Source organism: Triturus cristatus, chromosome 1_2 (assembly GCF_964204655.1).
Source record: "Triturus cristatus chromosome 1_2, aTriCri1.1, whole genome shotgun sequence".
In the NCBI taxonomy this organism is placed as follows: domain Eukaryota; kingdom Metazoa; phylum Chordata; class Amphibia; order Caudata; family Salamandridae; genus Triturus; species Triturus cristatus.
In genome coordinates, this window is record NC_140580.1 from 746909920 (window position 1) to 746937507 (window position 27588).

The 27588-nt window shown below is 43.0% G+C and overlaps 1 protein-coding gene across 10 annotated transcripts in view; it reads right to left on the reverse strand.

The window, feature by feature from the left end:
• The window catches only part of KAZN (kazrin, periplakin interacting protein), a 998377-nt gene that overhangs the window by 127874 nt on the left and 842915 nt on the right, over positions 1-27588 (reverse strand). For 6 of the 10 annotated variants that reach the window (XM_085608668.1, XM_085608667.1, XM_085608671.1 and 3 more), the window contains one exon: positions 10119-10202. The exons of the other annotated variants lie outside the window; for them this stretch is intronic. In XM_085608668.1, the coding sequence (XP_085464794.1) occupies positions 10119-10202 (84 nt within the window). The remainder of the gene's footprint in view (positions 1-10118; positions 10203-27588) is intronic. 10 annotated transcript variants of the gene reach the window in all.

The window sequence follows — 27588 nt, forward strand, 5'->3', positions numbered from 1 at the left end:
AGGGAGATTCCATCTTCAACATCAGGGCGTTGTGGTCACTATCCATTCTATTCAGTACCTCCAGGTCCACTATCTTTGCCCACAATCGAGTCTCTACCATAACATAGCCCAAATGGGATTCGTGATCTTTTTTATTATAGGTGCACTTCGAGGGAATATCTGAGGGCTTCCGGTTATTTACCGCCCTAATCGAATTGTGTAGGGTTAAGGTCGTAATCTGCATGGCCAGTGGAGACCATGCCTTGGTATAGGGGGACTTGCAGGGTGGAATTCCCCAGTACTCATCTTCTCCCATCAACGCCCCCTCATTCAGCCCTCGCAGAGGCTCAAAGTGGCAATTAAAATCACCAGCTACCACATACTGAATGTCAGGACTTAAGGAATCAAGAAAAACCGATAGTTCCCCAATAGTACTTGACTCCTTGGCCAAGCCGGTCGGGCGGGAGTAGACATTTACCACTGCAAGTTTATATAATGTGGGCCATGTCATAAGGACACATTGAATGTCGTCCGAGTTGGTCTGGATCGATTCCGCCTTGCAACCTAGGTGTACACCAACCCACGTTGTCAGACCACCAGAGGGTCGACCTTTACCTCCCCATTGGGCCTTGATGTTAAAGGCCGCAAACCCCAATCTATAGGACTCCTCCCTAGCCCAAGTCTCCTGAAGTAGAATGACATCAGTGGTATCAACAAATGTGCCCCATTCTGGACAGGCTAGCTTACTTTTCAAGCCCGCCACGTTCCATGACATTATGATCATGTACTCAGAATGCCCCTGGGTGTGGTGTGGGATATCTAATAGAGGGGTTGGGCACCCCAGCTGGTATATATCACTTCCCAACTGCGTGGCATCACTACTATTTTCGAGATTAATTGGAGAATAGTGCTCCCTGGAAATGGAACCTTTTTCCTGTACGAGGCAGTTTGTACTAATCCCTACAGAGTAAGTGGGGATCCCCCATGTGCAAGGGAGCGGGTTGCTTACCCTTGCTACGACAGTGGACTCAGGAACCACGGGCTCACCCACGTTATTACCCCGGGCTACCTGGTTGTACCAACCCAGTCAATCGACCTGATCCAGGTAGCTGAACATGTTTAAGCAGGGGGTATGATACCGAGCCAGAGCGTATGTATCATACCTAAACTTCCCACCTCCTCGCGAATATGGAACAAAGGACCATCCTTCTTTCTGAGGCCTCAGGTATTCACTGGGATAGAAGAACGTGAGGGGGCGAACTCCAATTTTTGTATCAGGGCAAGGTGTATCCCTCTTGCAAATATATTCTGCGGTCCTGGGATCCCTGAAGTTGACTATCACACAATCACCAGTTAGAGATTTGGGGGTGCACCCCACCCAACCCACCCTTCTAACCATAATAATCTCACTTCTGACATCAGGGGGCAAAGGCCTATAGTTGCTAAGCCATTGTATTGTTTTATTTTTCAGAGAACTAAAATTCTCTCTACTTGTGGCACTAATTTCCGGTACCCCCGTAAGGACAACCAAATAAGGGCTTGCTTCCGGGGGCAGGTCAATTCTCGGAGTAGTTCTAGGGACCTCTCTGGTACCTCCCTTCCATGCTGCCCTGCCAATAACACTATCATTTTCAGGGGGGGCCGTTCCTACATTGTTGCTGATTGTCACTAAGTCTGGCTCCATGTTGAGAATGTGAAGGATCTTGTGTTTTGGCAGTCGCTACCTGTGATATAACCTGTGGGACAGGGGGTGGCCGGGTCTCTGAGCGTGTAGTGGTAACATCTGTCCCAACTCCCCCAGCCCTACTGTTAGAAATACAATTACAGGAGCACTGGGGGCATGCTTTAGTAGCAATACTGGTTAAAGTGCCCTTTGTTTGTTGTTCAAAGTTAGTGAGATGGGTCGCAATGCTGGCAAGCCTCTCTTCCAAGGGACGAAGGAGGGAGCGCAACAGCGCGTCTAATTTCGATGTTATGAAATCCCCATCTGCTTGGGGCGCTGTAGCAGGAGGAGCCTGTGCCTGGCCCAAGCCCTCCCCTGCAGGACTCAGGAAGCGGAACACAGCTTCCCGAACCCTCACCCGTAACCGCTTTAGGAGCTTTATTATTCCGGCGTTTCGGTTGTTTGACTCTCCCAGATTTAACTCTCGATGCACTAATGGTTTGAGGTTTCGTTTTTGGTGTCGTCCCTAAAACTTTACCCTTTTTGTTCCGTAGAATCGGTCCATGCCTATTCACTGGGGGCGTTATATCTCTCGGGGTCACCGGAGAACCCTCACAACTCGAAAGGCCGCTAAGTGAGGAATCATCTATAAATTGGCTAAGGGGCTGGATAGTTACTTTAGATCCGGTACTATTAGGGACACCCTTAGAAGCCTTAGGCGTGCGAGCGTTAGCAAAGAGACCCATCGAGGATCTCCTGGCCAGGGCAAGGTCCTGTGAGACTCTACGTTCCATCAGATCTATGCCCTGGTCAATCACAGAGTTAGCTCTCACTCTAAAGTGATCTAGAGTACCAGTGAGATTGCCATTAGGAGCGAGGTTCCTTCTCTCTTTGGTCGCCATGAATAGACTGCCGAAGAGGTAAAACTTACTGAGTAGAAATGGTTGCAAATAATGAATTTCTACAATCAAGTGAGACAAGACTAAATGCACACATGAGGCATACACTATCACAAAGAGATATCAAAGATTAGACAGCACATACGTCTTTGTCTGGAATGTCAAGAGGGGGGGCCCGGTCCGGTCTCCAACGGGCCCGCCCTTGGCCCGGGCTTCGCCCGCGCGCGTCCCACGGTGCGTCCAATGGGCGTGGTTATATACAAAAAGGCAAGAGGCGGTCCCAGGAAGAGGCAGCAGCTGGGCTTTGAAATAAGGCTGCTGGTCCTCACAGTCCCGGTCAGTAGTCCCTGGTGGCAAGGTCCGTATCAGCAAGGGAGAACAGACTGCAGCGAGCGGCACCTTGAGGGCAAGTACAGCAACGTCCCGGGGCCAGGACAATCACTCAGGGCAGTCTCCACGCAAATGACCAGCAACTTGGGAAGAGAGTCCAAAATGCCACTTACTCTGATGCTGTGACCTCCTCAATTGACCTCTCAAACAGCACCCCCAGGTCACCAGCCATGTAGCACGCAGAATGCGTGTATCTGTGCTCCCCAGTTCAGTCTGATGCCAGATCAAAGCGTGCCTCGTATCTCCAAAGTATCCGGGGGGGGAGGGCCTAGACGCAGTACTTCACCCTCCACACCCCCAATCACTGCAGGATGACCCACCTTGAGGCCCAAATAGAAGTGTCCGGGTCGCCTCGCCACCAGGCTACCCCCAAAGCTTCCCAGCACAGCAGCAGCAAGTGAGGCCGGGCTCAGGCCGGGCGCGCAACGAGTTAGAGTTGCCAGGTCAGCGCAGCCACCATAGCAGGCAGGAGCAGGCTCCGAGCATTCAGACACCCCTCGATGCGGGAGAGGCGAAGCAACGCTTCCTCCAGTGTTCTGTCCCCAGGCACGCAAAAACAGCAACTACCCGCAACTACCCGCTGAGGCTCTCAGGGCGCCGCGGCGCCATGCATCATCGCTCACCTCCGCTCCTCGGCAACGCCGCGGCATACACAGCAGTTCCCAGCCACGAAGCAGGCGGGGCTCTTCGCATGTACGCCGCTGGCTTCACTCACGGAGACAAGGATATCGGCTCCGGACTCTGCTGAATAAGCGTCGCGGGGCCTGGTCACCTCGTGGTCAGCATTGGCCTCGCGTGATTCTTGAGGCTGAGTTAGGGCACCGCGCCGCTCCGTCCCTCCTACCTGCCGGATCTTCCCGGATCATCCCGCTTTCTACCGCAACTCTCCTGAGCTCATTCGCATCCTCCGGGGTCCACCAATTCTCCCACCACAACTCGGAGCTCTCGAGGTCTCCGAGGTCGTCAAACGTGTTAGCGCATTGCCTATGTTTGCAATAAATAAATAAATAAATAACACTGCCCAGGCCATAGGGCCAAAATGTAGAGCTTTTCTAGAACCCCCCTTCTCCCTGGCTTGGTAGGAAACAAACAACTGGAGTACAAAGGGCCCCTCACACTGCTGGGCTATGGAACCTGTGATCACCAGATGCATCCCTACACCAACTTTTTCATTTAACGTCCTGCTTCGTTACAGACCACCATCTAGCAATTGAAAATTCTCAGTCACATTTCTAGACAGTTTCAAATTTTCTGTGACTACGCTCCAACTTATGTATCCTAGGTGACCTAAACATATGGTTTGATAAACCTAATAAGCCCCATCCCAGAGCTATCATCACTAACCTAGAGACACTGAACCTACAACAGATTGTTTCCAAACCCACATACATTGTTGAACAAACCCTAGATACCATTTTTACCACTCCAGAACCAGTCACTGTCCAAAGGATTAATTCAGTCACATGGTCAGACCACCATCTGGGATGCCCCTGGATAACCACGTGCTCTACAAATGTTCCTTCATTCATTCATCTGGTAGTTTTCCAACACAAGATACCACAACACTAAACACCTAAGGCCATCTTACCAACAAGCACATATGGACCTTGGAACAAACTGAATTTTGATGACCTAGAAACACAACTAACATCCAACACAGATCTGGGCACAATACATTCAGTTCAACAACTATGAGTGGCTCCTAAAAACTTTTGATATCCTAATTCCATTAAAAACATCAAAACATGCCAAAAGAAAACAAGCACCTTAGATAAATGCAGAACTAAAAAAGATAAAACAACAAATTGCAAAACTGCAGCGCACATGGATAAGAGCAAACACTCAAGACGAAAACATACAACAAAATATACAAGTCATCTATCAAAAAAGCATGAAAAAACTACTATTCAGACAGAATTCAGAATGCAAAATGTGCAAACAAAGAATTTTATAAAATGATCACAGACTTTCATAAACCTAAATGCACAGAATGAACCCATCCTATTCCCATGAATTTACAGGCAAATCATTACACAACCAAAGCAGATGTGTTGAATTCCTAAATTAAACCAAAAAAAAAAACGCCAGCCCTTTTTCAACAATCTTCCCAAGGGTAGGTTAACCCAGCATGTGTGTTCCTTCAAACTACTATGAGAAACTGATATTATGGATCTTGTCAAAACAAGCAGGCCAGCTGGCTGCCCCTCTTAAACCTGGAACCTCAAGAGCCAAACAACGACTGACTTATTGCAAACAGACCAGTCTTCGGCAAACTAATTGAAAGAACAGCATTTAACCGGGCGTCTCTATTTATTGATGCTAACTCTATACATTCCAACTTCCAATTCGAATTCCGTCCAGGAAGAGGCAAACAATCTGCCCTGATTGCCATCTGGGCTGATCTTAAACATACAGTAGACCACAACAGGGTCACTGCACTACTTCTACTGGACCTTTCAGCTGCCTTCTATACTTTGGATTAGAGTGTCATAATCAACTATCATGATACTCTGATCCAAAGACTCCACAAAGCTGGCAAAGAGGGGATATCCTACCTTTAAAACAGAACAAATGTCATCCATACTTCTCCTTTCTCATCCAAACCCTATGTCATAAAAGCAAGGATCCCTCAAGGGTCTATCACCTCACCCATGCTTTTCAACATCTACATGAAGTTTTTACCCACAATGAATAATTAATTTCCGCTCACCTGCTATAACCACGCAGATGATACATAAATACTTCTTAAACTGAAAAGGACCAATGACCTTGGAAACCCAAAAAATGTCATTTGCCTCCAAGCCACTGATCAGTAGATGACATGGAGCCATCTCAAACTGAATGCATTTCAAATGTACACACTCACCTATGGCTATTGTAAAATTTTGACATACTCTCTGCCTGGACTGAGAATTTGCGACCATCTCCTAAAGTATCCAAGGAAGTAAGAAACCTAGGAATTAACATGGATTCTGATCTATCGTTGAATGTCCAAGTGGATAAGTTAGCAAGATCAAGCATCATTTCCTATGAAAACGCTAAAATGCATCTTACCCCACCTAGGATTTCCCCACAAGGTCCAAGCTATTATCTCTGCTGTACTGTCTAAACTTGATTAAACCAATGGCCTCTACTATGGATCCCCTCTATCAATTATGGAAAGACCACAACTAATTCAAAACTTTGCTGCTGAACTACTCCTACATGTAAAGCCGCAAGCCCACATCTACCCTGCCTTTGGCACCTACATTGGTTACTGGTCGCTAGAAAATGTACTTTCAAGCTGCTTTGTATCACCTGCAAAGGAACATGACCACTTTTGGTCAAGAAGAAAATCACAAAATACATACAACATAGAAAACTCTGCTCCAGATTGGCACCCCACCTCCCAATCCCACTATACAAGAAATAATATGTGGGGGGGGAATAGCTTTCTCTGTTCAAGCAGCTAAACTATGGAATACATTGCTTCCGAACATATGATCTACCGATAAAAATCCTATCTTTGGAGGATTACTCAAAAGCTGACTCTTCCCTACATGTCCACCATATGTAAAATACAATTATACAGTAATAGTAGGAACAAGACACCGATGGTGCATATATGTGCGTGTTGGCAAACATGTATACTTTGATTATACGTATGCATTCAGGTATCTACATTTCTCTGTACAAATACACATATTACTTATGAATACAAACATATACACTTTCTTATATTTATGCTTAACAAATGTACAAATATATGTATTACCTATGGTTAAAATGTATACATTCCTTATATTTATGCTTACGATGCATATAGGTTATTACATAAATAACATGTATTTGACTACATGCTTATATGTCTCTATTAATTATGATCACTCATTTCTCAACATATCAACATGATTATACAGAAAGTACGGGTAAATGTTAACTATTCAATATACATATTACTTCAAAAAAATCATAAGACAAATCAAAAATATTAAAATAAAAAATACTAATTAATTAATGTAAACAAATATAGGTATGTATATACGTCTATTTTTATACTTACATGAGAAATGAAAAATTAATACATATATACGTTTTAAAAAACAAAGAACTATATACATACATTTATGCATAACTATTACATTATATGCATATATCAGAGTATCAATAAATCAATTATAGATGATGAGTGTGTATGCTTATGGGCTTATTTTCCTATAATAACACGAATAACCCACCTGACACAATGTGGAATTAAGATTATAGCATTTGTATCTATATTTTTTTTAAACCATTCACAGCACAAATGGAAACCCTGAGTTTGTAAATATTTATCAATGCATGTACATGTGGGATGTCATCTAGTACAATTTTTTATCTCCCGATTATTTTCAGTATGCGTATCATGTTAAAATCTCTATGTTTGTATACCTCTTATGTGTGGTTATGATTCTACATATTTATATATTTTCCTCCCACCGTAGAAAAAAAGTTAACTAATCTCCCCAAACCATCACTCTATGACTCATCCTATTTCTCTTCCAAGATTCTCCGACTTATCCCAAACCTCTTACACTTCTATGAATATTCAAATAACCCTTTCTAAATTCTTTCCTGCTGTATCCAACCTTTATCCTATTAATCCAATTAACAGGCTCTCTGACTCATCCTAAACTTCCTTTACCACTATGAACTCCCAAATATACCTTTCTAAACTCCTCCTCTATCCATCCTATTCACCCAACTTACAGACTCATGTCTACTACTCACACCACTCACAATAACAATTTATATTTCCCTCAACTAATCCACAAGTAAGCCACCTTTGGGTTCTAGAGTAGCGTGTTACTCGACAAAAAGTGCTTCACTGATCGTCAGGGGTAGTAAACCCTAAATAAACACAATTACAAAATATGGTAATCATACAAGGCTTTAGAAAATAGTTTAGTAGCCAATATACTTATTGTGAAAGAAAATAGGCCAATTGCCAGGAAATATGTTAGGAAAATGTATTCTAAACACATGTGCAAATGCACACGCGAGCGGTTCATCTTCAGAAAGAGGTCATGATCACGTGGATTTATTTAAAAGTCGAGTTGAAATGGACAATCATATGCACAGGAGAACTGTCGAGCAGATAATGGAACTGCTTTGTACACAGAGCAATTATTCTCAGATTCATCCAAAATTACAATAATTACACCAAGTATGACAGTTATCTTCTTTTCTGTGCGCACAATATCAACAGTTGTTCGATGAAAGGCTTGTTCCTTTCATGGGGAAGTGAAATGAAGATAAATAAACATTTCAAAAACAGAGATTGTCACCAGTTAAACAAAATGACATCCACTTAAAAGCTAGAACCACCATTCATAGGAACATGCATAAATGCCAGCAGTGAACATTATCAGTCTATTTCTTTTTATGAAAAATTACCATAATCATTCATTTTATGCAAAGTATTTTGTTCTCTTTTAACTTAAAATGCTATAGATTTGTGAGGATTTCAATTTATTAGACATTCCAATTCGAATCGCAGTACTTGTGAATATACAGTGTAAAAGAAATGCTTTGCGAAATGCAATAGTGATCTCTCTCGGATCAATAACATTGCAGAAACTAAAGAGTATGGGGACATTTGAAGAGTGCCATTGTAAGCAAATCCAATAGAGGTCTCCTCCTTATGTTACAATGACAAAAAAAGCTCATTTGAAAGATATATGGCTACCATCATGTAAATACAATGTAGATCATTTACAATTGTGTTGCAGTTTTCGCGATCAGAAATAAAATGTTAGTCTAAGAGTGGACTGCAAAATGGAGATGTGCGAGGTGCTCATGATCGGGTTAGACAGTGATCTCTCGTGGAAGAGACTGCTTGTTGCACAAGGAGATTGACTGGTATGGAAGAGGTCTTTAGCTAAGATAGGCAGTATAAAGCATTATCTGAGGGAATGTCCTTAAATGTATGTCTTTTGGTTGACTGGAGAATACTGAATTAGTCACTGGAATATTCCACATAGTAGAATGTGATCATAATTATGGGGGAGGAACTGTGCAAGACAAAAAAAGATTGGCACTCTTGACATGCGGAGGCAGTTCCATAAATTTTGGGCCAATTTTTCAGCAGAAGTTTTGGCTGATCTCCTACAATGAAGGATTTCTATTTTTAAAGAACAGGATATAATTGATGTGTGGGTGGGCATATCAAGAAGCTATTTCACTGCTACTAGTAAGTGATACATATATTTTTTTAAATACTAAAGGACGAAGCGTGACTGTGGATATCAGCTGGATGTTTTTATAACAAGGTTATAAAGTGAATGGCTGGAGCTGGTGAATAGTGAAAATCTATAGAATACAAGGGGACACGCTGGACCCTGCGGATTGACAAGTGATGACCAATTAACACGTCCCAAATGTTATTACTCAATGTGATGTTAAGATGTTAATATTCTGTTCCATTACTGTCTTTTCAGGGAGGGAAATGGGACTAGAGAGATTTTAGAAAGGGTTTTTCCCACCACTTCCTGTGTACCTTTTTGCATTGGAATTTACCCATCAGAACAGGCATCTGATGTTTGAAACTTGCTGGACCTTTTGATGAATTCATAATTGTCGACAGATCTGGTTACTTGTGTTTATAACCTAAAAGGTTGCACCTATTTATTGCATCTTGTGGGAAGCGAGAGGAATGAGGAGTGGGCCTCTGCTAACTACTATGGGTAGCCAGTAGGCCTTTGTTAAAAAATGGTGACTAGTGTGTGAACTCCTTCAAGTGCTCCTTCAAGTGCTGGAATATTTGCAGAATTTTTTTTCAGAGGTGGTTGTGTATGCATTGTGGACTAATGTCCTTAAGTGGTATGATAGGTTTAAGAATGATAGCAAACAAATTGAATAAAGAATTTCAAAACCTGCATGAAATCCTCACAGTCTAAGCAGATGCATTCAAGAAGCTCATGCTGGCAACTATGCATGCACCTTTGCAATATTGCATATCCCAATGCCACATACAACAAAAGCCCAATTATCACCCACATATTAGGCAATCAGTGGTGCAAACTGATCTATGAATTTACAGGTTAGAAGTACAAACGTGCAGCTTCCCCAAGATTTATCCCCAACCACAAGGTTAAAAATCATTATGATGTGACTCAATCATAAACAAAGTGTGATTATAGTGTTGATTCCCAGGCCAATATTCTTACCGCAATCACCCTCAGGGAGGGTTCCTTCTCAAGCCGATGTTCATATAAACGATACTCCTTTCTCGCGGAAACACAGTTTGTCATCTAGAGAAACAGGTCACAAGCATGACAGTCTAACTAAGATATTCACCAATCAGACTTCCTCCTTCCCCATAGGGAATATGCAAAGTTTGAACACAGAGTAAATTCTTCTGAGAAATATACTAGAAAATGCAATAATCTAGATAGCCATCTGCATTAAATAATTACAAAAGAACATGGAGGACAGGAACCTCCCTTGAAATGATCATTTATCTGCATACTGTTGTGTTGCAGTGTAAACATTGCCACACTAAGAAGCAACGGGCAAGTCTAGCTAACAAATACACATTCAACAATACACATTCAACAATGTAAAAACATGCTTTAAAATGCTATTGCATCACATTTAGAAGTTAGCTAAGGATACTCATAAAATTACTTAAAGATTTATGGTTAACACACGCCCACACCTAAGCTCAAGTACAAGAGCGCGCACAGCATGGCAGTATTAAACACTGTACAAAAGAAAATGCAAACATGGAATTACAAAAAGCCAGGTATTCTCACCTGCTAAGATGGATGGATCACCCTAAACTGTTTTGTCTCTAGGGAGTACCTGCACTGCTACCACACGGCCCCACCTGGCTTGTGGATGGGTGTGTGCGCTGCTGCTTGGGCTATAGCTGCATTGTGCATGTGTTAAGTGTGAACTGCTACTACACAAGCTGTAACTGGTCTGTGTGCCACAGAACATTCTACTGCTACTACCTACATTTTAAGTGTTTAGTTTGCGCCTGAGGGAGGGGGTCTTGCACTGCTGCTGTGGGGGTTTTGTGTGTATCGCCTGCTGTTGATACCCATGTTGTAGACCTGTCCTAAGGGTTAATGGAAGTGTACACTCCTGATCAGTGCTTTATTTGAACATAAGTAAGGGCCAAGGCCCTTCTCGGGAGGACACTACAGCTCGTACCACCCACTTGTCCCGTCAGCGCTGCCAATCACAGTACCAACACAACTACTAACAATCACACTCCTACAAGTGTGACAATTCAGATTATTCCAGGCCACCTAAAGCTATAAGAATGGCATGAGCGGCAGGAAGTATTAATTTTTTCAAATACATTGAATTATTAAACACTTTGTCAGACAAACAGCGCCACTTATCGTGGACTAGCATAAGAGTGGGTGTTGCGAACTAAGTGCCAGTGTCGAGCAGCGGAAATGACTGGCTCAAATTAAGCACTGCTCCTGGTATCCATGTGGTACCTTTTCCATGTGTGACGGGGCTCATACTGTGAATGCCCATGTAGCATCAATTCGTCAGCCTTAACACCTTTTTCATTACGCAAAAACTACTGCCCATTAAAATGACTGCCAATTGTTTATGCGGTGAGATGGAGAGCAAACAACTGCTATCTTTGAGAGTTATGCAAAAATACAGTCAGCACTAATTCCACTAGAAATAACACAGCTAAAGACCAAATACACCTACACTCAAAAAGATACGCTCAATTTGAGAAGATAATTACAAAATCAGATCAAAAAATAGACCCCACCACTTGCCGCTGGAGCCCCCCAAGCCACCCAGCTCCTTCACAACAGGAACCATCAAATGTGTTATTAGGCCTGTGGAAAAATGTTGGAAAGTCCTGGCATGTTGTGGATTTTAATGACAAGATGGCACACAACACTGGTATAAGGCTGTTCCTCGCATAATGATCGTAATTCTTGGCATACTGTGGAGATTCATAGCACAATGTTGCCAGCACCTGCGATTATGCTGGTCCTAGCACAAAAGTAGTAGTACTTCTTGACATATTGTGAGCATTGAAGGCATGACGGTGCCTACTAGAGGCATGATGCTGGTTGCAGCATAATGGTGGTAGTTCTTGAAATTAGTTGGCATTCATGTCCTGACGGTCCACACCCTTGACGCATGGTGCTGGAAATCATTGGCACATGAAAGGCATTCTTAATATGCGACAGTGATACTAGGATGTGCAGGGTCGACACTGTTCTGTTCATGTGTGAGACACAATTGTTTGACGGCCACACTTACTGTTTGTTGAAATGCTAGTATTTCGGAGGAAAAATGCTTTTTCATGAAAATTACATGCATTTGATCGACAAATTTTGAGGTTTTATCAAAAATTAAAAGCATGTACTTGATAGCAAATTGTGTAAATTTCCAGTAAATTGTGAAACTTATTGCCAATTTTCTTTTCTTGGTACAAGAAGGCACTTGCTGCTGTGGCTGTTATTTCAAAACGCATGGAGATATGTAATCATCAAACTTCAAACTTTGATGAAGCTGTCACGCCGCTTGAACGTTTTGTCTACCTAGGAAGTCTCCAACCAGAGATTGCAAGTTCTGTGTAATATTTCATTTTCTCAACCAGCACATTTCAAGTATATTTTCTGTCCTACAATGTGAAGATAATTAACTCTAAAGGGACACAATTGAAAAATATAAGAAGTAGAATGTAAAATTGTGAAGAAATGTGTATTTTAAAAATGATAGGGCTGTTTTCCAGATATTTTGAACTGCCTCTAATACTCATCTATTTACATCCAATTTGATTTGAAATTCGGCTGAAAAGGTGCCATTTTTCAGCACAGTAGAGGTTTTCTTATTGGGAGTGCACTCCCAATATTCCTGGAAGACCCAGCCATGGTTGGACCACAATGAAAGTATTCACCTAGTGTATCAATGTCCCTATTTCCTCAGAGGAGAACAGCCATCCCAAAATTCTACCAGGAGCAATTCAAGCTTGTCTGTGGATCTCGTTCACTCATTCAGTTTTGGGCAGGCAATGAGGCCATTCCGCTGCCAAACTTCACCAGCCGCCAATGTCCACAGCATACGTTTATGCCTCACTTCTTAGGGAATTCAACAGCCTCCACTGACCACGGAGACCCTGTAGGTGCATTTTGCCGTCATCACCGATTTTAACAGGTTTTTGTTCCAAGCCTTTAATTACACCAAATTTTACATAAGATTGTTGAGCTTCTCACAACCTATAAACACATCTCTACTTTTACTTCAGAAACTACTATTATCCCCTAAACCAAATTTTATTGTATTAAATCACTGTACAGAGGAACTAATATTCTTTACATTCTGTGACATATTTAATTCCAAAAGGAGTGTAAAAAACTCCCCTTTTTAGGTCTCGGCTCGAAGGCTGCGCTTGCGCAGTCTCGATCCAAGATTTAATGACTTGGAGAAGAGGGGCTTGAACCCGCCCCTCTTCTCCCCTGTTCTCCATTGGCTGGCCTCTTGAATGCTGGCCAGCCATTGGAGAAGAGGTCCGTCACTCTGAACAGGCCCCGTCCTTTTCGGATTTAGGGGCGTGTTTTTTTCAAGAAGTCTAATTATCTCCTCCAGCCAATGGCAAGAGGAGAGTAAAGGAAAACACGCCCCCGAATTCGAAACCGCCACTGCGTTTCTCCGAGGCATTTCTGCTTCGCCTCGGAGAAAGGCAGTGGTGTGCTTGTTCCCTCTTGTCTTGGTTTTCTCCTCAAACCCCCCAGAAGTTGGCCGCCTCGGTGTTTAGAAGCTGCCTGCGGGGTCCAGGTGGGGAATTACAGCCCAAAAAAAAAATCAAGACCTGCAACGTTTCCGTTTTTAAAAATATTATTCTGCTGTTATCGGGTGTTCCGTTTCCTTCGTAGCCATTGGCTCGCTTACGCTCTCCGATTTAAAATGAAAACCAGTTTTTCTCGTGCAGAGTTGAGCCCTCGGTACACGTCCCAGCCCCAGGTTACTTCAACGCCTTTGTATTGATTCCCTGCAGCCGGGCGCAGCAGCAACACCACACGGCGGCTATCTTGTGAGGAGACTGGGTGGAGCGCGAGCGCCCGGGGGAGAAGGAATGCCGTTGTTTTAGTGCTTTCTTGTCCAGCAAAATGCGACCTTACCGGCGTGAGCACCATTCAGAGGGGGCACCATTGCCAATAATTCCTCGCCTCGGAGAAAGGCGGTGGTGTTCAGCTGCTGCTCTTGTCTCCTCCCCCCGTGTTGTTATGAATACTATTTACATTGTATAGTAGTTCCTTGCACTTGGAGATTGACCTATTCGATACTTGTGCATTTCTCATTTTAATATGATTCAATTTCTGTTTTGTGTCCACTTATCACTCTCTTACTAACCATCACGCACAAGATGTGTTTCTAGTTATATTTTGTATATGGGCACAATTTTTGGCTCGTTGCATACTTATTCACTCACTATTCTGACCTCATGGCTACACCTGTAACTAGGATTAGTTAGTTTATTTTTGCTTTGACTAGTCCATTTCAAGATGGCGGCCGTTTGTGAATATGTGCCAGGGACCGCCTTTTTTTCCAATGTACGTTTGCATACTTGGATTCGGTCTTTTTGGGGTTTCATGATTATATTGGATCCATATTAGGACCCACCCGCGTTACAGTGTTTATTCAGTATGTTCATTTTTTATTGAGATGATCTGGGAAATTCTACATTATCGGCATTAGTGTGCGTCTTTCAACCGGCAACCTGGGAATTATCAGTAATAGCTCATAATCTCTCTCCCCTATAAGATGGCGCCTTTTTTGGTTACACTAATCCGCCTTTTATTTCCATTTTTTGGTCGCACACACACTTGCAACCACGTGGCTGTCGTGGTTTGTTCTGCCTATTTCAAGCTAGCGTGTTTGACCCCAACTACAGTTTACTGGCGAGCGTTATCACACGCGGTGTTCTATGACACCTTGGGAATTTATGAGGCGAGTCCTTGGGCGTCTTCATATGTACACAACATTTGATACGTTTTATATACAGGGTCTCGTTTGTCTACTGATGATATAATTTATAAATTTGCAGGACTTGATGCATCATGATCGGGATGTTTGTTTTCCGACCTTACTTCTGGTCATTATACACTTGCCCGTTATAGGAGGTGAGTGTTACGAGGCATGCCAGTTGACTTGTGTATACATTGAATAGCATAGGTATACACTAGACATTAGGTTGTGTTTATTTCATGTTGTGCACCGTTTCCCTGCAGTTTGCTCCATTTTGAGTTATATGTTTGGCACACATCAATCGCATTAGTGATCATTGCTCAGTGTAACTTTAATAATATTTCGGGTGAGTTACACTATTCACGGAGAGTAGTCTTGCTTCGCATGCTCATTATCTGACACACTCGTGCATAGCTTTACTTATTGCGGACACTCTCACAGTATGCTTGAAACTTGTAGTTTCTTTATATGAGAAGCAGAAGGACGAGCAGCAATACAAAGGACAGGATAAGGGTTCCTGTGTTCGCTGACCAATCGCCCCCACTATGGCCACCTCAGAAACCTTTCAGATAATCTGTCAATTTTTATTAGTCATTTATTTTTTAAATGCTTAATTTTTAGTGATAAATGCAAAGATCTAGAAACAACGGTGCCACTTCTGTTTTGGCTCCCAAGATCAATGTGTATGTGTCTAGATCTCTGTGTGTGGTTCTGTATGTGTGTGTGGTTCTGTATGTGTGTGGCTCTGTGTGTGTGGCTTTGTGTGTGTGGCTTTGTGTGTGTGGCTCTGTGTGTGTGGCTCTGTAAGTGTGGGTGGCTCTGTGTGTGTGTGGGAGGCTCTGTGTGTGTGTGGGAGGCTCTATGTGTGTGTGTGTATATGTGTGTGCCTCTGTGTGTGTGGCTCTGTGTGGGTGGCTCTATGCGTGGGTGGCTCTATGCGTGGGTGGCTCTGTCTGTGTGTGGGTAACAGTGTGTGTGTAGGTGGCTCTGTGTGGGTGGCTCTATTTGTGTGTGGGTTGCTCTATGTGAATAGCTCTGTGTAGGTGGCTCTGTGTGTGTGGGTGGCTTTGTGTGTGTGGCTCTGTGTGGGTGCAAATGCAATAGGTCTCGCATTTGAGGGAGATTAAGCTATTGACATTGTAAATAACAATGCCGTTTCTTTAAATGTTTTAAAAACAAAAACATAAACAAAAATAATGTCATGAGCAATGCCAATAGCTCTAACTTTAACAATGCCGAGACCATTGCATTGTAAATGCTTGTTAAAGTGTTTCACTTAGTATTTCTATCTTTTCCATGGACAGCTGGTATATTGATCCCTGGAAGTAGGCAGGGGCCTGATATCCTGAACCAAGCAACCTATGCTCGGCCATAAACATTTAATAGATTTTTGCTGTTAGACTGCAATATATAACACTTTGGTATGCCAGCTGCAATTGTGTGCTTAAATGTGCTTTTAGGAGTGCAAAGTTCAAATGTGGGCTGCAAGGTTTAAATATATATTTTCCCATTTGCATCTACAATGTTAATATGCCCATCATTACATTTTTCAGCAAAAGGCTGAGGTTGTGGTTGTAATTGTAAGTGTGAGAAATACAAAAATCCTATTTTCCCACCTTCTGTTTAAAAAAAGAAAAACACTACAGCCCTCAAATTCACAGAATATGAGTAATTAAAGATGATGTAATCGATCGGAAGATTAGATGTTATCATCCACAGCATTTGCCTATAGTTTAGAAATTCTCACACTGGCTGCCTGAGACTTAGTTCTAGTGTCAGGAAAGGGAGAGAGGGAAATATTCAGAGGGACTTAAAAGTTCTGGAACCTGACACCCAGGATGGCTACATTAGAGATTACTCTGGCACAGCAGTTGTAGTGCAGCATATCTCTGAAGCACGTGGAGAAGCTACAGGCCTTTAGTTAGGATTGCTCAGGGGTTGTCACAGATCAAGCCTAGGCTACCCTGTAATAAAACCTGCATGAGCATTCTGCTTCAGAAGAAAACAAGCATTGGCTAAGCCAAAAAGTCTCTCCCGTGGGACCCATTGGCTTAGTCAATGGTCTTCAGCTAAGCTGTGCAGCATCCCTGAAGCTGTGAAGCTTGTCTAAATATTTTTTTTTAAAAGCCTATCATCTCATTTTATAGGCAACACTGATTACAGCATTCACTCCCACATGTCAAGGTTGCACATCTGTATAATGAGAGGAGCTTTAAGCAGCGCTGCTTTTTAGCACATACTAAGAACTTTGATGTATTTTCTATACTAAATATTACATGAAGCGATAACTGCTAATGTTGTCCAACTGCTTGATAAAAACATACAGGCAAAGGGAAACATCATCATCGTATATTGCAATTGAATAAGTAAGCTTTCAAAAAATAAGGCTACAGATTCCATCATGGCATTAGGGGCACCAGTCTTAAGTGGTAATTTAACGCAGAGCATTATGGGACTTGCAGGCCTAGTATACCGCAATATGCCCAAAACACTACTTTTAAAGTGATTTAGACAAGGGCACACAGCACTGGAGTATGAGCACCCTAGTGACATGAAGCATTCTGCTAACATAATTACTATTAATAAATGACACGCAATACAACAATCATAAAATGAGCCTAGACCAGGGCTTGCTGGTAGTGAAGCATACACAAGGGAGGTATTAAAGGGCGGGATGGAGAGGGGAAAGGGCGGGATGGAGAGGGAAAGGGGCAGGACTGTGTTGGGCCTGTCGGACAATTAGTAGGTTTGGAAGCAGACAGCCTGGCACCAGTGTCAACTGTTACATACTCGGGAGCGCACGAGACATCTGTATCCTTGTGCGGTCACGTGTGTGTGAATGTAAGGGTTATTGTTTACTTGTGAAATGGGTAGTAGAGACGCTCGTAGGCGTGCGTCTCTGTTGCCTTTCAAAAGCACATGTTAGTTTGGGGCTCGTGGGTGTTATTGCTTGAATACGGCTAGCAAGTATATATTGGAGGCTGTTATGCCGTTGAGGCATCCAACTGTATGCTGAGACTTCTTCATTTACCTTCCTCAGTAGCGCTAATAAAATAAGAAGAAAACTCCACGTTACCGTCTATTGTGTTTTTCCTGGAACCTGCATTTTGGTGGACAACACGCTTTCCAACACTGGCGACGATCGGGCGAATCACACATTTCTTGGATTTCCTCGGTTTCACGATTCGTCAGTCTCCTGCTACGTTATTGGATATTTCTACAAAGATGAACTCTTCTCTGTTGGCTCTTTTCCTGGCACATCAGAAGAAGCATCTTTTCAGCATATTATTATTGGTTGTTTTATGCCGGTGACGCCTCCTTTCTACACGGCACGTCGCGGAAGCATTACAGATCAATTTCTCTTCCTGGATGTTTCCTGCGTGACGTCTGGACATAGTTTTAATTCTTACAGCACCTCGTTTGCTCACAGAGGCTGCTGTATTGAAGGAGAGTTTTGTCAAATGCCTCATTTGTTTACTGCAGCCATTGAGGTTAATTAATCATCTACTGCGGCATCTATGACTCATCACTCCTCTCTGGGCATCGTAAATCCTGCACTCCGTAACATGTCATTACACATGTTGTGGTAACATTTTAGTATTTTCTCTTAATGTTATGGTGTTTGTGCACAGTTGAGCCAGAAGGAAATTGTATCTAATTAATGTGTACACTTCATCACAGTGATACACACACTATTGACGTTTCTTAGACTACGGTGACTACTTTTATTATTTTATTTTGTTCTTTCATTTGTTTGTATCTTTTCACATTTAAATATTTCAGTATGTCAGGAATTGTACCACCACCATCTTTTCTATCACTTTCTGGTAAACCACCTATGGCGTGGGATATTTGGGAACCTGTATTTTTAGCCTATGGTACTCGAAGGGGAAGAATGTGAACCTGAAAGTAAATTGGTGCATTTGAAACATTGTTTAGGAGGTATGGGTTTAAAGGAATTCAAAAATCTATCCGCTTTAATCAATCCTGGAATTATCAATGTGTAACAATATGAAGCTAAACAATTTAGTTTAAGTTATGGTAAGAAAACCAATATTGTCATGGAGATATTCTACTCTAAGAAACAGTTAGCAAATAAATCCATTGACGATTATGTTTCATCGATAAGATCGCTTGCTGTTACATACGATTTTAAACACATTTCATATGAGCAAGTTTTAAGGGATCAAATATTAATGAAAACTAATAACAAGAAAATTCAAGAGAGGTTATGGACTACATCTGATATGTCCCTTAAAGCTGCTATAGATATTGCCAAAGCAATTGAACACTCGGAGAAAATTGTACAAGAAATAAGAGGTGCAGAGAAATGTGAGGTACAAGTTGTTCCCAAAGACTCTGATAAAAACAAAGATTGTTTCTTCCAGGTTAGGCAATAATCAAAGAAATTACAAATTCAAAGACTCAAGGGAAGATAATAAAAGAGGTCCTTATTTATGCTATAAATGTGGTAGCAGTGGACATCTAGGGAATTCCAAAAATTGTACAGCTATTGAAATGTCTTGCCTTAAATGTGAAAACATGGGACATTTCAGTACAGTATGTGGATCAACTCCCAAGAGAGGAAATGCTGTACATTCCTCTGATGATTGTGATACATCCTATGAGTGTGACGAACTGTATTGAATTTAGGTGAGAGTGGCATTAAGGTTCCTTCTTGCCATGTCACTTCTAATGGTGTGAGCACTCACATATTGGTAGATTCATGTGCTTGGTACACTATTTTGTCCCATGATTTGGTCAACAAGAACTGGCCTAATGTAGAATTAAATGACCCAGATATCAGTCCTGGTGGATATACTGGCCACAAAATTAATTTAGTTGGTTATTTTTAGGCTAATTTAGTTTTTTCTGGCCGTTCCACTTATGGTAAAGTTTACGTATCCAAGAAGGGAAAATCACTTTTGGGTTGGCCACACCAGGAAGAAATGGGAATACAAATAGATCCTAATGCTAACCCTCAAGTATTTACGATAGTAATTACCACTACCATTACAAATGATTCCACCAAAGTCACACAAGAATTAAAAGAATTATTCCCTAAGGTGTTCAGTGACAAGTTGGGGGCTTATCAAGGTTTTAAACATTCCATCAGAGTCATGGAGGGCAATATACCTGAGCGCCATAAAGTAAAAAATTTACCCATTTCTAACAGGAAGAAACTCAGACATGCTGCAAGACTGATGCAGCAAAAACATTATTGAACCTGAAGAATCCTCACCATGGGTTTCTCCCATCGTGATTTTGGTCAAACATTCTGGGGAATTGAGATTATGTGTGGATTTGCACAGTTTAAACAGTAACATTTGGGTTGATGCACATCCTCTACCAAATTGACATGAGATTGTCTCTACTTTAGCAGGTGCCAAAGTTTTTTCATGCTTCGACCTCGCTGGGGTATACCACCAGGTTGATCTGGATGATGAATCTAGAAACTTTACTGCGTTCATCACACCGAAAGGTTTATTTAGGTTTTGTAGAATGCCTTTTGGACTTGCAAGTGCAGCATCAGTCTTCCAGAGACTTATGAAGGTAACATTGGAGGGTTTATCTGGAGCTGTTGCGTTCCAAGATGACATTTTAGTTTTTGGTAAAGACCACGAGGAACATGATCACAATCTCAAGAAGGTTCTTTTTGCTTTGTCATCTAAAGGTCTCACTCTATGTGCTGACAAATGAAGATTTAAAAAACTGGAAGTAGAGTATCTTGGGCAAAAATTAGTGGAGAAGGTATTAAATCCAAGAAGAGCCACGTGGATAGTATCATCAATGCCCCTACTCCTAGTACAAAAGAACAATTAGTGGCATTTCTTGGTTTAACTGAATTTTATGCAACATTTATCTCAAACTATGCTTCCAAAGTTGACCCTTTCAGGTGTCTATTGAAGAAAAATGCTGTTTTCAAATGGACTCAAGAAATGAGTAATGCTTTCTCTCTGTTGAAAGAATGCGTAAAATGTTTTAAACCTTTTGTGATTGGTAAACAGAGCATTGTGATGGTTGATGCCAGCAATAGTGGTTTGGGTGGTGTACTTATCCAAAAAGACAGTGGTAGGGAAAGGATAGTCGCTTATGCATCCAGAGCCTTGCGTGATGCAGAAAAAAATTATTCGGTATTAGAAAGGGAACTTTTGGCTTGTGTTTGGGGTGCCGAATATTTTAGGACTTTCTTATGGGGAACCAAGTTTATCATAAAAACAGACCACAAACTGCAAGTATACATGATGGCACCAGGTGGAGGTCACACAATGTCTGCTAGGTTAGCACGTTTAGCTTCTAGGTTGCAGAATTTCCGTTATCAATAGGAGTATGTGAATGGGAAAAACAATGTACATGCTGATTACATGTCAAGGTTGCCATTAGCTACAAATTGATCTGAGAAGGATGACAAAGTTGATTGTGAAGTAGCATTCACATACAATGACGTTCATTTATTTGGCAATTCGTGTCCCATAGTTCAAGAGGATAAATGGTTGCTTGAAATGGAGAAAGACATTGAACTTAAAGTCGCATAACAAATTACTTAAAGGATGGCCAGAACAAAGGAAAATAAAAAGTGATTTGGCTGTTTTTTTTTTTAAAGTTCGCAAGGAGTTAGCAATTGAAAATGGTATAATTGTATGGGGGATAAATGTATTCCTCCGTTTAGCCTAAGAAATTCGATTATTGCTTTAGCACAAGAAGGACATTTTCAACAATTGAGTGTCAAAGGTGGGATTAAGTGGGGAAATGCGTTACGCTCTATGTTATTAGCTTATAGAACAGCTCCTAATGCCATTACTTCGATCAGTCCTTTTGAACTTCTTAGGGGGAGTAAACCTGGATCCAAAGTAGTGCCATGGTGGTTAAGGAACAAGTGCAGTACAACTGCTGATGACAGTGAGTTGGATTTCAAAGAAATTAGGCCCAAAATGGAGGATTACAAATCTAAAATGAAATGTGACATGGGTTGCAAAAGGGGTCCTGCTAGCAACCAAAAAGTAAATATTGGTGATGTTGTGCGCACAAAGAAATCCAAAGCTGATGGGAAGGGGAAAGTATTTGGTCGGATCCCATTTGTGTCATACAAATCTTTAGGAATGCTGTTTGTGTTGAGGGGGGCAGCGTATGGAATCTTAGAGTGTCTTTGTTTAAAGGTAATACTGCAAATTGTGATTTTAGTGAAAGTAATGTATTTTTGGATGTAACTAAACCTCATCAAAGTGTGGGCATGGAAGGTATTCATGTTGGTGACATTACTAGACAAAAAGTTGCTAGAATAAGAAGTCCTCCTGTTACGTTTGCTGATTATGTCCTTAGTTAAAAAAAAGGAAGGTGTGTTACATACTCGCGAGCGCAAGACACATCTGTATCCTCATGCGGTCGCGTGTGCATGAATGTAAGGGTTATTGTTTACTGATTAAATGGGTAGTAGAGACGTGTGTAGGTGCACGTCTCTGTTGCCTCTCAAAAGCACATGTTAGTTTGGGGCTCGTGGGTGTTATTACTTGAATAGGGCTAGCAAGTATATATTGAAGGCCGTTATGCCATTGAGGCATTCAACTGTATGCTGAGACTTCTTTATTTACCTTCCTGAGTAGCGCTAATAAAATAAGAAGAAAACTCCATGTTACCATCTATTGTGTTTTTCCTGGATACTACAATTTGGTCGACAACACGCTTTCCAACATCAACATTTCTGTGTGTGTGAAACATGGGGCTCTCCCCTCAGCCCAACCTTTAATGTTAAAGGGCAGGGCCGGACTGGGAACCAAAACCGGCCCTGGCAAAGTGCTCGGCCGGCCCCACCCGGGGCTTGGGGGTGCCGCCAAGCTCTTTGCCAGGGCAGGTTTTCGGCCGATTTTGTTACAGGGCCGATTTTGCAGCTAACAAAAACGGCCCCCTAGGGGCCCAAAACCGGCCCACCGAGGGATTGCCCGGTGCCCGCTACGGCCAGTCTGGCCCTGTTAAAGTGGTCCATAGCAAATTAAACTTTTTTCAAGTGTGCTAAAATGATTGCACAAAGGGGCATATATAGCGTGAACAACGATGTATTATTGTCGTTTTTAGAAGTTATTTTTAAATCACCAGGGGTGGCCTCTGCTAAGGCAGAGGCGCGTTGCCCCACAGCTTTAAAGCAGTGCAAACAAAAAATAGAATGATATCAGAACGTTATTATAATTTTCTTTTTAGTATTGTAGTTGCACTGCAGCCAGGTTGTTAGGGCGTGGTGGGGCCGGGCTCCCTGGTGTTGAGGGAGGAGTAGTGTTGGCTGCACCTTAAGTGCGCATGACGGTTTGGCCTGCCGTCTCGGGCCAGCCAGACTTCTGCCCTCTCACCACCAAGTAGGTCACACTGCAGTTAGCTACCAGTGCTATACATCTGTCTCATAAGAATCTCAGCGCTTCACCTCTCTGTCATCCTGTAAGGACAGAAGTCCACTATCAATCATATAAAACAACCTCACAGAACATCCATGTGCCTTTTCTTAAACGTCTGCCTTAGAGCAGGTATCCCCTTTGTGACCTCTTACAGCGCTACAGTTGAAAGAAGTACTTTCAAGCACTTTAAAGTTCTTGCAGAGTAATGCCCATCTGTTTTCTCCACTCTGTCAGGGGCTCTAGTATGTTGTGGTATACTGGGACATGTTGGCCTTCGTAACATTGTAAATTTGCTGCCTGTGACAGAACATGAAGTCATCAAGTGGGCGGCGCGCGCGGGCGGAGGTTATGTTTGAAAGACCAGAGCAGAGGAGCACACGCAAGACCAGCGGGATGCCCCATGACCAGAGCAGAGAGGATGGCAGTGCCTGAGGGGTTTGCTAAGCATTACACTTGCTTGCCCACAGTTCTGTTTTATTTCCATTATAAACGTCATGCTCTATTTGTAACTAATAAAGAAAAGACTGTAAAAGTCCTTTTCCAATCAGTGCCCATCAGCTAAGAAATGCTTTAAAACTGTGTAACACAACTTCTGCCAAAGTTTCCAAGGAGTTATTCCTCGTTCACATTCTACCATCGCAGTCCCATCTCTCAATAAAATTACCACCAGGATGTCATGATGTCATGATCATGTTATACTACTTTCTTTAAAAATGATGACACCCTTGCAGTTTTCATGTGACCTAAATAAGTAATTTGTTGTAATTGTCACGATCAGTAAAACTGAGGTTTTTGATTGGAGTTCGGGCCTGCGTGTCTAAGGGTGGGCAGCTAGACCTCGAATGACAAAATCCCCAGGTTACTTGGCATTACTCCACTGTCAGAAAACACATCCTTCTAGCATTGTGGATGTTCTCACAGTGCTGGACACAATAGTGACAGATGTGAAACCCTCGAATGGGCTCAAATGGGCTGTCGCGTTTATTGGCAGTGCTAAGAGACCCCAAATGGAGTTAGCAACTGTGGGGGCGTCCAAGACCCGCACCCCAGCTCCTGCTGGACCCTACTGCCAGGGGCGTAACACAGGCCCCCGCATCCCCCTCAGTGGGGGGGGGCACCCGAGCTGCAGGAGGCCCCCTTAGCACTGTACTCAGGCCTGAGAGCTCCATCTTAAATACTGAGTGGGGGCCCCTTCATGTACCTTGAAGGGGGGCCCCCTCAACTTTCGTTACGCCAGTGCCTCCTGCCTGGGTGCTGGAACAGTTATGCCGGACAATGGACTGCCTGGCGCACAAAAGCCATTGCTCTTTAGTAAGAACCCCACCCTGTCCCTCCCATAACGGTTTATCCTCCTTACACGTTACCGGTGCTGCAACCTGGTCTGACCTCTTGTCGTGACTAGTAAGTATCACAATTTAGTAGCAGAGATCCCCGTGCTTTGGGGAGGGCCTCTCTCACATCCTGTAACTCTGCTGCCTCCGCCTGCTAATAAATGATGAAAATTAGTAGTCACAACAGACTGACTCGATCTCGGGACAGTCAGATCCCATGTGGAGAGCCTAGACAGACTTTCTGTGTGTCAAGTTGGTTAGCACACTCCCATTGCTGGCGATTTGCAGCTGTTTTAAGATGATCTTAAGAGTTTCTTGTTGCCTAAATGGGTGTAATTTCTGATATTTAGGTTTCCCTCGTCTTCATTGCTTGATTTTGCTCGCGGCGGTAACGTGTCACTCATAGTCGTTGAATGTCACTCATAGTCGTTGAATGTCACTCATAATTACACTGAAATTATGAAAATGTCACACATAACCATCTGAAACCTTGGCAGCTATGCAGTCAGTCATGCACACTTCGCATGTTCTCCACAGGCTGTATTGTACAGCCTGGTTGGAGAATATGCACAGCCTCCTAGTACCACTTTGAGCACCAAACTACGGTGCTCAGACCTATCACAACGCTGCTGTAAGGCAGTGTTGTGATTGGCCAGGGGTTCTGGGAGACTGTGTGCTTCCTGGTTCCTGCTGGAGGAGAAGCAGTGGCTGGTGATGGTGAACACCAGGTGTTTTCTTTTTTTTCCTACCCCCTCACCTTCCACCACTGTAAACCCCGCCACCGTTCTCTACCAGCCACTACTGTAAATCACATTGTGCAAAAGTCCACCGAAGGAAAGAAAATGATGTGATTAGGAAATTATGCATTTTCTTGCAGTACCTCCAGGTCTTTAAGTGGGCTGGGTCCTGCCGGTACTCAGCACCGGCAGTTCTAACAAGCATTTGCAATGCAATAGGTCTCGCATTGATGCGAGTTTGAGCTATTGACATTGTAAATAACAATGCCTTTTATTTAGGTTTTTAAAAAGAAAACAAAAATAAAAGGCATTATTATTTGCAAATGTCAATAGTTCAAACTCGCGTCAATGCGAGAACTATGGCATTGCAATTGCTTGTTAACTTCTAGTCTTCAAGCCGGAAGTCAGGCGCCCTTGCCCGGGACGTGGGTGAGGCCTGCTCCGGCAAAAACAGAAACCGGCGTGCCGTGCTAACGCGGGGCACCCATGTTGAAGGGAGAGCCCCGCGGTGGCGGCCGGAGTGAAGAGAAGCCCCGGGTCCCAGGAGGGGGCCCGGGTGAAGAATGCGGCGGCCGAGGATGACCACAGCAGCACGGGGCTCCCAGGAGTGCAGGGAAGCCCCGCAACAGAAGTGCTGCAGCCGCGAGGAGGAGCCCCCCCCAGAAGAGCAGCCCAGTGAGTAAAGAAGGTCTGGGGAGGCTCCGTGTGGGCTATTGTTGCTCAGAATTGCAAAAGTACACTTTGCGCCAACAATAGCCCACACGAGGTTTAAGGTGCAAATATGTGGCTGGCCATCTCAAGACGGGCAGCCAAAGAGACATGCAGACGTTAAACAGTGCAAAGGCAGCCCTCTGCCCACCACTCATCCTTGCTGTCACTCAACAGGCCCCATCCCGACGCTCGGCTCAGGACGGGACCATGAAAAGTAAAATGGCAATGAATTATCATTTTATTTTTCATCTCTGGGGCTTTGGGGGGCACTTAAGTGGGGCGACGCTCCTCCGCTCCAATGGAGGAACCACCCCTGTACCAAGTATTGAAAAACAATCATACATACAGCTTCTGATTGTACCATCTGTACAGTATCTATGTTTGTGGTGCTAACCAAATGAACACAAAGAAAAACTTTAAATAGAGTAGAAAAATTCTAGGAGTTTCTGTGGTGCGGATTCACGTGCAACATTCAGGAGTCAACTCTGCTGTCACTACGGGTCCACGTATTCTTTATCAGTTACCCATTACTCATGCACCAACCAGGAGCCCGCCAGTGGTTGCTGTCAAAGTTGCGTAGCCAGTATTCCATGGGCCCTAGTGGCTGCTATTTGAATTACACAGTACAACAAAAAGGGTTCAACGGGACCCTCCGGACCCTGCCCTCGTGCCACTGCACCACGGGAAATAACACCCTGCGCTCACAGCACACACTGTACCATCAAAAGATAAACAAGGGGTCCATTTCCAGCACACAGCAACATACACACAGCGCAACACACACACACATTCCTCCCCCCCTCTCCCAAGAGACAGCTGTAGCATGTAACAGCATATAGAGCACCAGCCATGAACGCACAAAGGGTGCAAGGACACAGTGCCCCATTCACAAACACGAGGGGTCTCCGTCTCAGCACACAACGCACCATCTACAAAGGCATCTAGGGTCGATGTCCCAGAAGCTCTGGGTCTTAGCTGAAAAGAGCAGTATTCTCATAATGTTAAATATCTGAGACATGACGTTGACGGAACACCCAAGAAGCGTGGGAATGTTGAAAGGGAGTGGATGTGCAGACTAATAAACAACTAAAAAAGGGAAATAATTCCTTGAGCAAATTGTCGTTTTAAAAGATCCACTTTAGAATCTGTTTTTTTTAAAGTTATTTAAAAAAAATAGGCTTTTTTTTTTTTTAAAGGTGATGCGAGAAGCTTTTATTCTAGCCATAAATTAGAATAAAATATCCATGCATGTTTACATGCAGCAGCTCCGCTATTTGCTTTTATTATTATTCTAAAAACTACTGATGCTCTGTGTTCTTTCTTTTTACACATCTGCTTTCCAGGCACAAAAGAACCCATTGCCTCCAAATAAAATGTCTCTCTTTTCGAGCCTGGAAGGATGATAAGCTGAAAGGACCAGCTGACACTGAATATGCATTATAGAGAGGCTTCTGCAATGGATGCATTAACGATTAATCTACTTTACTGTATTGCAGCAATATCGCTGTTCATCTACCAGTG